The following is a 16,261-nucleotide window of genomic DNA, read 5'->3' on the forward strand; positions in this document are numbered from 1 at the left end:
CTGCTAATAAAAATATTTCTTATTATTTATTTAAAAGATCCTTCCTGCTCCCTCCGCTCAGATAAGGCATCAGAACTATTTTCATCATTCCCAGCCATGGTGGATTGAGCAGAGGAATTCTGGGTGTTGTAGTCCATTCATGTTCTTTTGCCTCCGCCCAACACTTTCAGACTCTTCAGCTTGCTTATGATGATGGGTTGACAGCAGTTCCAATCCCATTACATTTATTCCCAAATCAATTCAGAAGGATCAGGTTGACCCCAGAAAGCAGCAGGAGGGAGCCAGTCACAATGCACACTGGCTCACAATGCACACAGGGCCCATTCAAGAGGAAAGGGTTCTCCAGAGGTCATCTAGTCCAGCCTGGAAAGCGTCCTTTGAGGCCTGGAAGGGTCCGCGCCAGGCCCACAAATGTCCAGGAGGTGGGACATCCAGCCCCGGCCTGGCATACACAACAAAGAGGACCATAACTCCATCCCTGAGGGGTCCCTTGCTAATGTGGGATTTGTGTATTGACAGTGTTTAAATGCAATTTGTGCCATGCTTGTAATGCAACTGATTGCATCATCCAGATTGTACCATAATGTGGAAAGAGTTAATTGCCAAGAAGCTATGATGACCTTGATGTGTGGCTGGAACTAGGGAGTATCCAGACACAAGTGTTTGTGCATAACGATTGCATCAGTTCAGTTGAGTTGAGTTCCGTCTGCCTAGAGTTCGAGTCAAGTTCTGTTGGAGAACAGAACAGTCCTGAGTTTGTCTGTCATCTGCAAGTCTGTTTGTGTTGGTTATTGCTGCATATAGTAAAACTTTGTAAATACTTTTACCAACGTCTCTGAGTGTCTCTTTGTTCTGCGTTCCACTGCTTCCATCCAACTACTGCTGCGCTGCAAATACTCTGCCATCCCTTGACCGCAGCAAAGGCCGGGCCCCTAAGAGGCCGGGTTGGGTTTCCGAGGGACACGTTGCCCGGCATCCAGGAGGCCCCGGATGGTGGAGGCCAAGCGGGGAAGGCCCTCCTCTTCCAGGACGTGGCAAGGGGCGCAGAGGGACTCCTGGGGAGGAGGCAGGCTGGTCAAGGCGGCTGCACTCTGCACATGCTCAGGAGCCGGCAGGCTGGCCTCTCGGTGGGGCAGCCCTCCTGAACTGGCCCTTCTTCCCTTGCTTCCAAGAAGCAACCCAACCTTCCGGAACCAGGGAAGCCACAGGGCTGGCTATATTATTATTATTATTATTATTATTATTATTATTATTATTATTATTATTGTTATTATTATGTAACACAGTAAGAAAGAAATGTTCTGTTCCTGGTTTGAAAGTGTCATTTCCCGTTTCATGGTGCAGTTGTTGTTCTACTCCAGAAACTTCGTTTTCAGGGCTGAATTGGTTGAGACTCAATGATGAGATACACATTGGAAAACTAGAGCAAAATGTGCTATAGCAGGATGTCCCTCCCGCAAGAACAAGGTTCTGGCAGTTTAATCAACCTTTTCCATGTTTTTATGATAAATCCAATAGGGAAATAATGACATTTATAACCCAGGAAGAAAAAGCATGTTACATATTGTAAATAATAATAATAATAATAATAATAATAATAATAATAATAATAATAATAATAATAATAATAATGGGTTGCTGTGAGTTTTTTCAGGCTGTCCAGCCATGTTCCAGTTGCATTCCCTCCTGTTTCGCCTGCATCTGTGACAAGCATCCTCAAGAGGTTTGTTCAGAGGTCTGTTGGAAGTGAGGCAATGGACTGTGTGTATGTGCGTGTGTGTGTGTATGCACACACACACACACGCACATACACACATATATCCATGTGGAATAATGTCCAGGATGGGAGAAAGAACCCTTGTCTTGTGTGCAGCAAATGTAAATATTGCAATTGGCAAGCCTGAATAGCATTGAGTCGTACAGTCAATCAGTAAGGGTATCTGAGGTAGCCTGGCAGTTGTTGCCTTGAGGCATCCTGTTTGGGAGGTCCTAACTGGCACTTCATTATTTGTTGTCTGGAGTCATGTCATTATGTCAGACGACACAGAGATGCCATTGAAATCCTCAAGCACGTGGGCAATTTCAACAGAAAGGAGGAAACCATGAACATAATCTGTCTCTTAGTATTAATAAACCGTAAAATCAGGGCAGTAAATAAAGAACAACTCTCTGGAAACAGTGAAATTTCAGACATGAAACAGTCAGGGCCAGTTAACACCTCCAAACAAAGGATTCCCCCAGGCAGTAACAGCCAGATTAGCTCTGTGTAGACATACTCACTGAATGACTTTGCAAACTTCATGGCTACTCAGAGCTAATCAAGCTTGTTCATTGCAACATTCATACTTCCTTCAAACAGAAAAGGGTTTTTTCTCCCACTCTGGACATTATTTCACAGATACAGTAGAGTCTCACTTATCCAACATGAATGGGCCGGCAGAACGTTGGATAAGCGAGTATGTTGGATAATAAGGAGAGATTAAGGAAAAGCCTATTAAACATCAAATTAGGTTATTCTTTTACAAATTAAGCACCAAAACATCATGTTATACCACAAATTTGACATAAAAAGTAGTTCAATACACAGTAATGCTATGTAGAAATTACTGTATTTATGAACTTGGCACCAAAATTTCACGATGTATTGAAAACACTGACTACAAAAAAGCGTTGGATAATCCAGAGCGTTGGATAAGCAAGTGTTGGATAAGTGAGACTCTACTGTGTGTGTGTGTGTGTATGTGTGTGTGTGTGTGTGTGTGTATATATATATATATATATATATATATATATATATATATATATATATATAACACTCCACTTGCCTCATTTCCAACAGACCTCTGAACAAACCTCTGAGGATGCTTACCATAGTTTGCAGAAATGTCAGGAGGGAATGCTACTGGAACATGGCCATACAGCCCCAAACATTCACAGCAACCCAGTGATTTCATGAAAGCCTTCAATAATAATAATAATAATAATAATAATAATAATAATAATAATAATAATAATAATAATTTTATTATGACACAGCAAACAAGACATATCTATCTTGTTTGCTGTGTCATAATAAAATAATAAGAATAATGTGTTGTCGAAGGCTTTCATGGCCAGAATCACAGGGTTGTGTATTTTCCAGGCTGTCTGGCCATGTTCCAGAAGCATTTTCTCCTGACGTTTTGCCCCCTTCTATGGCAGGCATCTTCAGAGGTTGTGAGGAGAGAGAATACTTCTGGAACATGGCCATACAGCCCGGAAAACATACAACAACCCCAATAATAATAATAATAATAATGGTGTGGATGGACCGCCAATCCCAGCAGGCATAGCTCAGGCCTGTGGATGCTGGGAATGGCAGTGCAACATCACCCTCCGGTTCCCAGTTCAGGGAAGCAGGGCCCGGGTTTGCATTAATACAAATGTAGCTGAAGCAGGACAAAAACCGAACCGAGTCCGAAGCAAACAGGACAAAAAAGCTACAAGACCGTCTTTCAGGGAAGCAAAATCTTGGCGATTTACAACATACAGAAGTGAGGCAAGGAAACAAAAAAGAAAAGAAGTCCAAAACATAGGTAATATCCACACGGAATGCACACAAAACCGAATTTACAGCCAAAAAAGAAGGAAGAAGGGAAATAAAACTGGAGCCCTTTTAAAAACTATTTCCCCCCCGACAAGGAGGAAAAGGATAAATAGAGCACAAAGTATTTACAAAATTGTACATGCGTAAAAAGGCAAATATCTTTACAATAATCCTATATTTTTCTTCTTCTCTTCAAATATATATATATATATATAATAGAAAATATATATATATAATTTAATATATTTTAAGGCAGCAGACGGGGAGGGCTCTGAGGGGCTGGAATTTGGAGAAGGGGGGTCCGAATCCTGAGTTTAAAAGAGGGGAGGGGGCTCTTGTGGCCAAAACGGGGCTGAAAGGTTCACTGACCCTGACCCTTTGCAAACTGCACCGTGAAACAAAGCCTGATCTAGTCGAGAGAGGAAAGAAGGGGCCCTTGCAGAGGCCAAAGCCTCCCAAAATATATCTATTTTCCTGGTTAGGGCCGGACCCTGAGACAATAAGGAGACCCCAAAGTGGGACAGAATGGACTTGGCAAGCCAATGGAGTGGGAAGGAGCCCCAAGATTGAATTTCAGGTCCTAAAGAAAGATTTGGGAGACGCTCTCTTGTCTCTGAGGCATGCGGGAGCCTTTGGCTTAGTGTTTTATATTGGGGAGGGGGTTTGCCCCATTTTCTGTGCTGCCCTGAGAGGTGAGGGGTTCGAGGTGCACCGGCTTGAAGCCTGGCACAGCGGTCTGTGCTTTTTCCCCCTCGGCAGGCACTCGTGAATTAGTGCAACGCGGGGTTAAGTGCACAGAAGGGTTTGCAAAAAGCTGGAGGTGGTGTCGGTCAAGATTTTCCCCTGACGTTAAGTCCAGTCAGGTCCAACTCGGGGGTTGGTGCTCATCCCCATTTCTAAGCCAAAGAGCCGGCGTTGTCCGTAGACACCTCCAAGGTCATGGAGCACCGTTACCTCCCTACTGGAGCAGTACCTATTGATCTACTCACATTGGCATGCTTTCGAACCACTAAGTTGACAGAAGCTGGGGCTAACAGCTGGAGCTCTGTCATGATCTCCAATCTGTGACATCTCTGTGTTGTCGAAGGCTTTCATGGCCGGGATCACAGGGTTGTTGTATGTCTTTCGGGCTGTGTGGCCATGTTCCAGAAGCATTCTCTCCTGACGTTTCGCCCACATCTATGGCAGGCATCCTCAGAGGTTGTGAAGTATGGATAAACTAAGTAAGGGAAGGAAAGAATATATATATCTGTGTAGAGTCCGGGGTGTGGCAAGAGTCCTTTGTCACTGGGAGCCAGCATTAATGTTTCAGTTAATCACCCTAATCAGCATTGGAGATGTTTTTGTCTCTTGCCTGGGGGCATCCTTTGTTCAGTCAAGCCCTCAGAGTGTTGGTTCCCATCTACTGTTTTGACTTTGGAGTTTTGTAATACTGGTAGCCAGATTTTGTTCATTTTCATGGTTTCTTCCTTTCTGTTGAAATTGTCCATTAATGCTGGCTCCCAGTGACAAAGGACCCTTGCCACACCCCAGACTCTACACAGATATATATATTCTTTCCTTTCCTTACTTAGTTTATCCATACCTCACAACCTCTGAGGATGCCTGCCATAGATGTGGGCGAAACGTCAGGAGAGAATGCTTCTGGAACATGGCCACACAGCCCGCAAGACATACAACAACCCTGTGACATCTCTGGTCGGCTGACAAAGAACAAATGCCAGCCATAAAACCTCAATGACCCTCTGGTATGTGAGAGCCCCTATATATGTGGGCCAAAGAGAAGGTTCTGGCATTCGGTACAATAAAATCTGTTGGAATCTACCAGTGTGTCTTGGTGCTCTTTCCTTTGGAAGACTGACCCACAGCACAACTGGGAGCAGAGAACCCGACAAGCTCATCCCGTTCTCCGGATCTGAACTGCTGACTTTTCTGTCTGCAAGTTCAGCAGCTCGGTGGTTTAACCTTCTGCGCCACCAAGGGCTCCTGGAGGTGGTGAGGGGGCCAAAAAAAATATTTCTAGTGTCCAAAAGTTATGATGATTATTTTAGGTGTCCAAAGACTCGACGGACAAGGCACAGATACAACCAGGAGAGGCTTTTTTGGAAAGGGAAGGGGAAGGAGACGCAGAAGACCAGGCACGGGCTAACTTTGGCCCTTCGGGTGTTTGGGACTTCAGCTCCCGCAATTCCTTTTTTTAAATAGTGTTTATTAATTAAAAATGAATACAATATCATAAAATAAGGAGAGAAGGGAAAGGAAGGAAAATTTGTGACTGTACTATTTTGGTGACCGTAGATAAAAATTTAATAGCATTCGTGAAATTGCATCCCATACTCATTTCATTCATTAGTAGTAGAAGTCCCAATTTATTTTATCAAGGGCCTTTTCTGCATCTATTAATGCAAGTTCTTTCTGATTATTTGCCTCATCATATTCTATAATTTTTCTTTTGTTGTTTTTTATGTCTGAGGTAGAAAAAACTGTTTGATCTTGATTCCAATTATTTTACAATTGTTTTAAGCACTCCGCCAATATATTTTGTAAGTATTTTGTAGTCCATATTCAATAGGGATGTAGGTCTATAGTTCTTCATATCTGTAGGGTCTGAATGTTCATTGCAATATTTGTGATCTTCCATAACTCATTATTCTCTTTAAATATGGGGTTAGAACTTCTTTCATTATTTTGTAATAAAGGGCTGTTATTCCATCCGGGCCCGGGGCTTTGCTAACATCTAATTCCTTTATAGCTTTTTTTGTATGTCTTCCTCGGTTATTTCTTTATTTAATGTTTCTCTTTGATGTTCTGAATTTTTTTTTTTTTGCAGATTTTGTATTCCTAAATATTGTGCTATATCTTCTTTCTTTCTTTGGTCTTTAAGAGTACAATTTTTATATAATATTTATTGAATTGATTTAAGATGCCTTGATCAGATGTGTGATTTCTATCCTCCGAACAAATGTTAGTAATATGTTGAAACTGTCTCCCCCCCTTATTTTCCTTGCTAGCCATTTCCCTGGCTTGTTTGCATTTTGAAAATATTGTTGTTCAACAAAAAATTTTTTTGGCCAATTGCTCTGCTTCTAAATAATTTCTGTGTTAGGAATTGCAGGAGTTGAAGTCCAAAACACCTGGAGGGACGAAGTTGGCCCATGCCTGCAGTAGACCTTATGGAGGAGGAAAGGAGGGAGGTTCTGGGCTGCTTTTTTTGGGGGGGACGGGGGGGACGACGGGGGGCCACAACTCCCTGGAATCCTTACTGGCGCCTAGATTCTGCACCCACAAAGCCCCGTTGTTCCCTGGCTCTGGAAGCGGAACCCTTGTGCTTCCCACGGAGGAGGCACCGCATGGGCCACAGCTCTGCCGTGTTCTTGACCAGGCGCCATACAAGGCTTGACCACACCGGAGCCTCTCTCGGTCCAGGTCAGCCAGGGTCACGGGGCAATCTCCCCACACTTCCGCCCCACACTAAGCCCGCCCCTGCCTCATCCCCAGAGCTTGCGATAGGCCAGGTAGAGCAGCAGCATGACAAGGACATAGAAGGCGCCAAAGCCGGCCGGGGGTCTCGAGAGGGCGGGCAGGGCGGGGGGCTTCCTGGCAGGAGGGGCGCGCACGAGCAGCAGGGCCTCCAGGAGGAGCAGCAGGCCGCGGCTCAGGCCTTTCGGGAGGAAGAGCACCTCGGAGGCCGAGCACAGAGACACCTGCGGCAGGTAAACAGAGAGAGAGGGAGGGAGGGCAAGGTGGGGACAGACAGAAGGCAACAGAGAGAGAGAGAGAGAGAGAGAGAGAGAGGAGGAGGAAACATGGACAGAGACACACAGGTGTTAGTGAGGCCATGAAGGTCCAGCGGTGGGACGGAAGGGAGTGGGAAGGGGTTACCTGCACATGGGAGGATCCAGGAAAGGGGTGGGATTGGGGTCCCCCACTCCCAACCAGGAATATGCCCCTCCCAACATACTCACCTCTGGGACACCCAACTGGCGACAGGCGGCCAGGAAGTTCTCCACGTTTTTTCGACTCTTAACGACGTTCAGCTTTGGCTGTTGGGAAAGGAAAGAGAAGGGGACAGTGTTGAGAAAAGGGGGCCACCATGGCCCAAGGTCTGGAAACCATCAATCTCTATGAGGAGGAGAGCCAGGATAAGACAACTCCCTGTATCAGACTTGTTGGAAAAATGTCATCGTGTACTGCTTAAGTCTCTATGGTTAGATAGGAAGCCTAGAAAAAGAGTTAGGGACACCTTCCCCAGTTCCATGCATGCTTTGATTAGGCTTCACTGTTGTTTCCTCCCTCATGTCCTGTTTAGGTCAGCCCACCCTTTGATGCTTTAGAAATGTGATCTCTCCTAGGGCTTTGACGTAACTTCCCCCAATTGGGCCTTTGGAATGTTTATGGCCCTAGAGAAGAAGCGACCCACGAGGTTGGTTGCCATTAGTTCTTCCTGCTTTGTTCCAGAGAGAGGACACACTTTGTCCGCTCTTGTAGTCAAGATGTAGCTATCTAGATCTTTGTTATTTTGATCCATCTATGTGTATTAGAACAGGATAGATCAGCTAGTTAGCTCCAAACCTTTTCTATCCACCAATGGATTTCTTTTTACCTCAATAAATGCTTTTAAACTTTAAAGGTAACTTTGCATTCCTTTGCCTTCCTGAAGACACAGAGGTCTTCCAAACTCACGAGTAGGTCTCACCGCTGCATTTTTCTCTGCTATTTTAATGGGAATTTACCTCATAAAGCGGGTGATTAGAGCTTAACGGCTCTTCAATTCCCAACAAGACTCTGTCCTGTATCCATTTGCAGTGTCCTTACCTTTGTTTATATGCATCTTGTATTGCACTTTCGTCCTACGTTTACCTTTGTCTGTGTACTGTATGTTGTTAACTATGTAAAAGGCATTGAATGTTTGCCTTATATGTGTATACTATAATCCACTGAGTCCCTCCGAGGAGATACAGTGGAATATAAATAAAGTGTATTATTATTATTAGCCTTATCAATTTATTAATCTATGTGCAGTTGTGCACCTTTTTCCTCTGAGCCAATTGGGTCTCTGGACTGTAATAAAGTTTTGTTTGATATATACAGCCATGCTGTGGCGCAGTCTGGTGAGTAGCCTGCTGCAATAAATCACTCTGACCATGAGGTCATGAGTTCGAGGCCAGCCCATGGCGGGGTGAGCACCCGTCAATTAAAAAATAAAAAACTGCCCCTGCTCATTGCTGACCTAGCAACCCGAAAGATAGTTGCATCTATCAAGTAGGAAATAAGGTACCCCTTATAAAGTGGGGAGGCAAATTTAACGACCTTGTTTCCCCGAAAATAAGACAGTGTCTTATATTATTTTTTGCTCCCAAAGATGCGCTAGGTCTTATTTTCAGGGGATGTCTTATTTTTCCATGAAGAAGAATTCACATTTATTGTTGAACAAAAAAATGAACATTTATTATATACTGTACAGTAGTTTTCATCACAAACCAACATAACCAAACCAAACAAACTGTGACTCCTGTCAAGAATGTCTTGTTATTACCATTATTTCCATGTACAACTCGTATGTACATTTACCAATCCTACATGCTCTGGTGTTTTGTTTGGCGGGCGCCGAGCATGCTTCCAAGCAAAAACTTTGCTAGGTCTTACTTTCGGGGGAGGCCTTATATTTAGCAATTCAGCAAAACCTCTGCTAGGTCTTATTTTTTGGGGATGTCTTATTTTCGGGGAAACAGGGTAATTTACGATGTTGGAATGAGGAAGTGCCGTCACGGTGGATGATGAAGCAGCTGCTCCCCCCTGTGGCCGGAATCGAACCTCTCCTCAGGAGAAGGTTAAATTGCCTCTGAGTCTGTCTCTGTCTCAGTTCTGTGTGTTTATGGGCATTGAATGTTTGCCCTATATGTATATAATGTGATCCGCCCTGAGTCCCCTTCAGGGTGAGAAGGGCAGAATATAAATACTATATGTATGTATGTATGTGTGTGTATATATATATATATATGAGGAGGGGCTTCGGGAGCAAGAGATGTCTAGCTTGGGAAGGAGAAGGCTGAGAAGGGGACATGAGAATATTTGGAAGGATGTCCCAGTGAGGAGGAGGAGGAAGGGGCCAGGCTTGTTTTCTGCTGCTCTGGAAACCGAGACACAATAGAGCAGGGGTCCCCAACTTTTTATGCAGAGGGCCAGTCCACAATCCTTCAAACAGTTGAGGGGCCAAATTATCATTTGAAAAAAAAATACAAACAAAATCTGATGCACACTATACATGTCTTATTTGTAGTGAAAAAACAACAACAAGAACAAGAACAATGAAATAACAATAAAAGAGCAATACAATATTTAAAAATAAAAACAATTTTAACCAACATACATTTATCAGGATTTCAATGGGAAGTGTGGGCCTGCTTATGGCCAATGAGATAGTCAAGTTAATTAGGATTGTTGTTGTTGTTGTTGTTGTTGTTGTGTGCCTTCAAGTCATTTCAGACTTTGGGCGAGCCTAAGTCTAAAATTTATTTATTTATTTACTATATTTATTTACTACATTTGTATCACACCCTTCTCACCCCAAAGGGGACTCAGAGTGGCTTACAAATTATATGTGCATACAATATGTTATATTATTAGCATAGCACACTATTAGCATTATATATTACTATATTGAACTATACCACTATACTGTAATATTATTAGTAATATTATTAGTAATATATAATTAATACTATTGTATGGTATTATTATTATTAGTGTTATATTGTATTACATTATAATATTATTATCAATATTATATGTATATACAATATATTATATCATAAAACTGAGGGCGGGGGCCAGGTAAATGACCTTGGAGGGCCGCATCCGGCCCCCGGGCCTTAGTTTGGGGACCCCTGCAATAGAGCAAGGAATATAGGAAAAGAGATTTCCCCCCTTGGGGGCTTACCACGGCAGGGGAGGGAACGTGGATGAAGGGCACCAACCGCGGGTGCAAGTGGTTCACCAGCTGGCAGAGGACGACCCCGTTGGCCAGCGCCTCGCCCAGGTCCTCGGCCAAAGTGATGTTCAGGTGGGACTCGATCGCCTGGAGAAGAAGAACGGAAGGAGAGGGTGGTGTTAGCCTCGGGGTGATAGAAAGGGGGCAGCACAATGGAGCCTGGCTTTCCAAAACCAGTTCCTCGTCCTCAGTAAGGAGTTCAGCTCTCATGCATTTTGGCACAAAGAAGGGCTGCGCTAGACTTCCAATGACGGACGGATAGCAAGGGGTCTCTTCCTCAACTCATGAAGAGCCTTCGCAGGAAAAGCATGCAATATGGAGGCAAGGTCACGCCCTCCACTGGTCTGGATGGCCGGTTCTGAGCCGGTTCCAGCCACCTCATTGCCTGCCGTCACAAATACTTTCTAAACCTTAAAAATATGCTTTAATCCATTTTCTATCGGGCACTTTTAGATAAAGAAGTAGACTCACAGACCCAGTACTCGTTTTATAATAGCTATAACATTGATTACAGAGACAAAAGAAACACATTGACTCAGCATTCACTCCACATACATTCGGTCACATCCATACTCGACACCTTCTTCATTCCGGTCATCTTGGAAGGAGGCGGGTGGACAGGCTCTGCATCTAAGAACTTCTTGTTGTTATTGTTTAGGATTGTTTTTACTATAGTAGAGTCTCACTTATCCAACATTTGCTTATCCAACGTTCTGGATTATCCAACGCAGTCTGCCTTTTAGTAGTCAATGTTTTTGTAGTCAATGTTTTCAATACATTGGGATATTTCGGTGCTAAATTCATAAATAAAGTAATTACAGTAGAGTCTCACTTATCCAAGTTAAACGGGCCGGCAGAAGCTTGGATAAGCAAATATCTTGGATAATAAGGGGGGATTAAGGAAAAGCCTATTAAATATCAAATTAGGTTATGATTTTACAAATTAAGCACCAAAACATCATGTTATACAACAAATTTGACAGAAAAAGTAGTTCAATATGCAGTAATGTTACGTTGTAATTACTGTATTTACGAATTTAGCACCAAAATATCATGATATATTGAAAACTTTGATGACAAAAACGGCTTGGATAATCCAGAGGCTTGGATAAGTGAGGCTTGGATAAGTGAGACTCTACTGTACTACACAGCATTACTGCATATTGAACTACTTTTTCAGTAGTTCTCTTCCCCAGGAGACAGAAGAAGGGATGCTAATGTATGCATATGGAGTGAAAGTTTGTATGTGTATGAATTAATTTTTTTATTTACAGTATTTATATTCCGCCCTTCTTTCTCACCCTGAAGGGGACTCAGGGTGGATCACATTGCACATATAAGGCAAACATTCAATGCCTTGACATAGAACAAAGACAAACACAGGCTCCGAGCTGGCCTCGAACTCATGACCTCTTGGTCAGAGTGACTGGTTCCATCTGACTGCAGCTGGCTGCTCACCAGCCTGCGCCACAGCCCGGGCGCTGAGTAAAATGAATGCTGAGTAAAATGTAATGTGCCCTTTTGTTTGTGTAATTAATGTAATTAGATAAAGTCTGTGCGTCTAACTTCTTTCTCTGTAAACTGCCAGATATACTCTGTCTCACTGGAAATGGAATAAAATAACCTTGATCAAAAGTATCCATGACATCCCTCCCCCCAATGTGGCTCCTGCCCCCTTTCCCAGGCGACCACCTGCTGGGTTTGTGTGTGTTTTGGGGGGTCCCCACCTTGCGCAGCTCATGGACCAGCTCCCTCTCGTCCAGCGGCCGCGGCCTCCAGGGCTCGGAAGGGGAATCCGGGGAAAAGCAGCCTGTGGACAATGAAAAGCAGAATGAATCAGACGGTGAGAGACAGCAAGGCAGAGGAGGGCTGGGGACGAGGCCTCTCCTCTCCGTTCTCATTGACCCATCAGCCTCCAAAGCCTTTGTAGGGACGAGAAAATGGAAAGTGAATTTCACAGAAAGAAGAATCATAACATAGAGTTGGAAGAGACCACACGGGCCATCTAATCCAACCGCCTTCTGCCTTCATGCAGGAAAAGCACAATCAAAGCATCCCCAATAGATGGTCATACAACCTCTGTTTAAAAGCCTCCAAAGGAGCCTTCACCGGAGTCAGAAGCAGAGAGTTCCACTGCTGAACAGCTCTTCTTATGGTCAGGAAGTTCTTCCTAATGTTTAATGGAATCTCCATTCCTGTCATTGGAACCCATGGCTCCATTGAGTCCTAATTTCCAGGGCAGCAGAAGACAAGCCTGCTTCCTCTTCCTTATGGAATCCTTTCACATATTGATACATAGCAGTCCTGATGTCTCCTCTCAGCCTCCTCTTCTGAGGCTAAACAGACCCAGCTCTTTAAGACTCTCCTCAGAGGGATTACTCATGGTCTCCAGACCTTTGATCATTTTAATCTCTCTCTTCCTGTGCAACCTTCCATCTTAGAGTCAATGGCTGTGATGCCCAGAATTGAACACAGTGTGATTCCAGTAAAGAGGTCTAACTAAAGAAGAGGGGTACCACGGCTTCCCTCAATCTGGACACTTGATTCCTTTGGATGCAGCCCAAAATCCCATTGGCTTTTTGAGCTGCTGCATCACACTCTTGGCTCATGTTCAGCTTGCTCCCCACAAAGACTCCAAGATCTTTTCTCCATGTAACTCTGTTGTTGAGACAGGTATCACCCATTCTCTAGCTTTGCATTTCACTTTTTTCTGCCTAAGTGAAATCTATCTATATATATAAAAGAGTGATGGCATCAGGGCAGCGGACAAAACAACAAAACTGCAGGCCCACCAACCTCGAAATTTGACAACACAACCCATCATTCACGGCTCTAGGTTGATACAACAAAAAGAAAAGAAAAATAAAGTCCTAATTACAGGGAGAGGAATAATAGTTTTTATCCAATTGCTGCCAGTTTGAAGGCTAAGCACCGCCCACTTGGTCTCCTAGCAACCTACTCAGCCCAGGGGACAGGCACAGTTAGGCCTCACTTTGGCCTCTTCTACAGATTATCAGATTTGAACTGGATTATATGGCAGTGTAGACTCAAGGCCCCTCCACACAGCTATATAACCCATTTAGAATCTTATATTATCTGCTTTGAACTGGATTATCTTGACTCCACACTGCCATATAGTCCACTTCATACTAAACATAAAGACAACCATACAACAGACATTCAATACCACCACCACCTCAACAATTTCTCACCAACACCACCAGAAAACGCCACAGCAACGCGTGGCCGGGCACAGCTAGTATCTTATATTGTTCCTTGTTGAAACTCGTTTTGTTAGCTTAGGCCTAGCTCTCTAAGCTGCTGAGGCCACTTTGGGTTCTGATCCTGACCCTGAGCAGAGCAAGGCTGCTGGAGAAGCTTGTTGGCCCAGGGAAAGCTGGCAAGTCACGGGTTTGGCTCAATTGTTCCTGGGCAATCGGGCTGAAAGTGTTTTCCCAAACAGTCCAAGAGAACAGGATGGAAACGGGCCATAAGGACTATGGGGAAAACCTACCAGCCTCTCAAAGAAGGCTTTGGATTGAAGCAGAAATGGCTTTCAGAGAGAGAGAGAGAGAGAGAAGAATGCACAAAGCCTTAGGGTGCGGATGGGTGAGTTGGGCCACCCGACAAAGTCCCAAAGAGCCTGGGACCAAGCAGATGGAAGGGCTGTGCTCTCCCATGACAGCTTCCTGCAAGGAATTCAAAACCCATGGTTGTGTGTTTTGATTGTACTTTGACCTGCCTCAAGCGAATCCAGACTGATAAAGTTCTGGAACACAACACACCAGACATCACAGTTGTGGAAAAGAACAAGGTTTGGATCATTGATGTTGCCATCCCAGGTGACAGTCGCACTGACGAAAAACAACAGGAAAAACTCAGCCGCTCTCAGGACCTCAAGATTGAACTGCAAAGACTCTGGCAGAAACCAGTGCAGGTGGTCCCGGTGGTGATGGGCACACTGGGTGCTGTGCCAAAAGATCTCAGCCGGCATTTGGAAACAATAGACATTGACAAAATTACGATCTGCCAACTGCAAAAGGCCACCCTACTGGGATCTGCGCGCATCATCCGAAAATACATCACACAGTCCTAGACACTTGGGAAGTGTTCGACTTGTGGTTTTGTGAAACGAAATCCAGCATGTCTATCTTGTTTGCTGTGTCATACAACGTTGTTGTGTCAATAATAATAATAATAATAATTGTTATTACCAGATCCGCCTCGGTGCGTGCTGTGCCGGGAGCCAGAGCGGAAGAGGAAGCTGGGAGGCTTCTGCACGGATCCAGCATCGCGGGTGAAAGAGTTGCCGCTCTGCGCGTGGCAGGGATCTGGGGAGGGAGAGAGAGAGAGGAGGGACTCAGCTGGTGTGTGTGTGTGTGTGTGTGTGTCAGAGTCAAGGCATCACTCCTACGACGGTGGTGTCACGCATGTGGGCAGAGAAAGGCCGCACCCAGAGCCCCTCGCAGGCCAAAGAGGGGAGGGGAGGCACCTGTCCCCTTCCTCACCCACTCCGACTGCCAGGAAGACTCACCTGCATAGTGTGGGGGGCTCTGCCTGAAGGAGCCGCTCAGCTGCTCTGACCCCTGAGAGAGAGAGAAGGGGAAAATAAGGGCCGCATAATGGCTGGGGGGTCTCAACGCTGCCCCGCTCCCCATCCTTGACCCTGGTACCGCCTACCTTATTGTTATTGGTATATGTAATTTTAATTGTTTATGATTTGTTTTTATTGCTGAGTTTTATATAGCTTGTTGCCTGGGCTTGGCTCCATGTAAGCTGCCCCGAGTCCCCTCGGGGAGATGGGGCGGAGTATAAAAATAAAATTATTCTTATTATTATTACCTTGCCCCCCCGATGCCTCAGCTGGGAGAAGCTGCTGCCGCTCTCTGCCAGGCTGCCGCTGTGGAAGGGAAAGCGCACCCACGTCAGAAAGAGGGCTGCATGCCGGGGAAGAGGGGCCAGGATTTGGAAATCACCTGACCATTTTCTCTCCCAAAGGGGAGGGAATTCAGGACCCCTCCTTGGGGACTAGCATGGCCTCCAGCAACCCAAGGCAAAGAGGAAGCTGGCTGGGAGTCGCGGTCCCAGGAGGAAGCCCTTAAGGTGTGCTGCTTGCAGGGAAGGAGGTTTCTGGGCAGTGCCCACCCAGGCCCACCTGTCCCGCTTCTCGGGCCCTTGGCTCCAGAGGGGCCACGGCGGAGGGGGCTGCTGCCGCTCGCGCTCCTGCCACAGCTGCAGGGACTCCGGCCGGCGACGCTCCTCCCCAAAGGGCTCCGGCCGGGGCAGGCTGGCCCTGCAAGACACGGGAGAGACACCACGTTAGAAGCAGGCCCAGAGCCCCTTTCCAGGCACGGCTCAAAGCGCCCGTTATGCCCTATTAAACGCCCCACAGGTCTCATGGCTCTGAAAGACCCTCTCTCCCACATTGATTGGTAATTTAGTCCATTTACATCCTCAATTTCTCCCAGCAAAGAGTCTGAGCTAGGCCCTGAGATCCTCAAGAAGGGAGCCCCTCCACATAGTAAGCTGTGGGGCTCCTTCCCTTTAGATCAGTGCTTCCTATCCTTTTTTAAAGCAATGCTTTTTTTTTTTTTAAAAAAAACAACTATTGATTGTGCAATGCTTTTGACATGAAATAAATCCTTTTCTTTAACTGAAATTATTTATTATTATTATATTTACAG

General features: G+C 45.1%; 1 protein-coding gene across 2 annotated transcripts in view; it reads right to left on the reverse strand.

Moving 5' to 3' along the window:
• Nucleotides 1-799: 799 nt before the first annotated feature.
• The window catches only part of lrch4 (leucine rich repeats and calponin homology domain containing 4), a 67,548-nt gene continuing 52,086 nt past the window's right edge, over nucleotides 800-16,261 (reverse strand). Inside the window, exons 11-18 of one of the 2 annotated variants that reach the window (XM_062957332.1) lie at nucleotides 15,733-15,870; nucleotides 15,420-15,477; nucleotides 15,112-15,163; nucleotides 14,792-14,908; nucleotides 12,305-12,387; nucleotides 10,527-10,664; nucleotides 7,552-7,629; nucleotides 800-1,055 (exon numbers count right to left, since the gene is read on the reverse strand). In XM_062957332.1, coding sequence (XP_062813402.1) covers nucleotides 933-1,055; nucleotides 7,552-7,629; nucleotides 10,527-10,664; nucleotides 12,305-12,387; nucleotides 14,792-14,908; nucleotides 15,112-15,163; nucleotides 15,420-15,477; nucleotides 15,733-15,870 — 787 coding nt within the window. In that variant the 3' untranslated portion in view covers nucleotides 800-932. Of the gene's footprint in view, nucleotides 1,056-6,814; nucleotides 7,291-7,551; nucleotides 7,630-10,526; nucleotides 10,665-12,304; nucleotides 12,388-14,791; nucleotides 14,909-15,111; nucleotides 15,164-15,419; nucleotides 15,478-15,732; nucleotides 15,871-16,261 lie in introns of those variants that run through there. The other variant, XM_062957330.1, reaches the window with a different exon arrangement.

The sequence above is a fragment of the Anolis carolinensis genome, chromosome 6 (genome assembly GCF_035594765.1).
Source record: "Anolis carolinensis isolate JA03-04 chromosome 6, rAnoCar3.1.pri, whole genome shotgun sequence".
Classification (NCBI taxonomy): domain Eukaryota; kingdom Metazoa; phylum Chordata; class Lepidosauria; order Squamata; family Dactyloidae; genus Anolis; species Anolis carolinensis.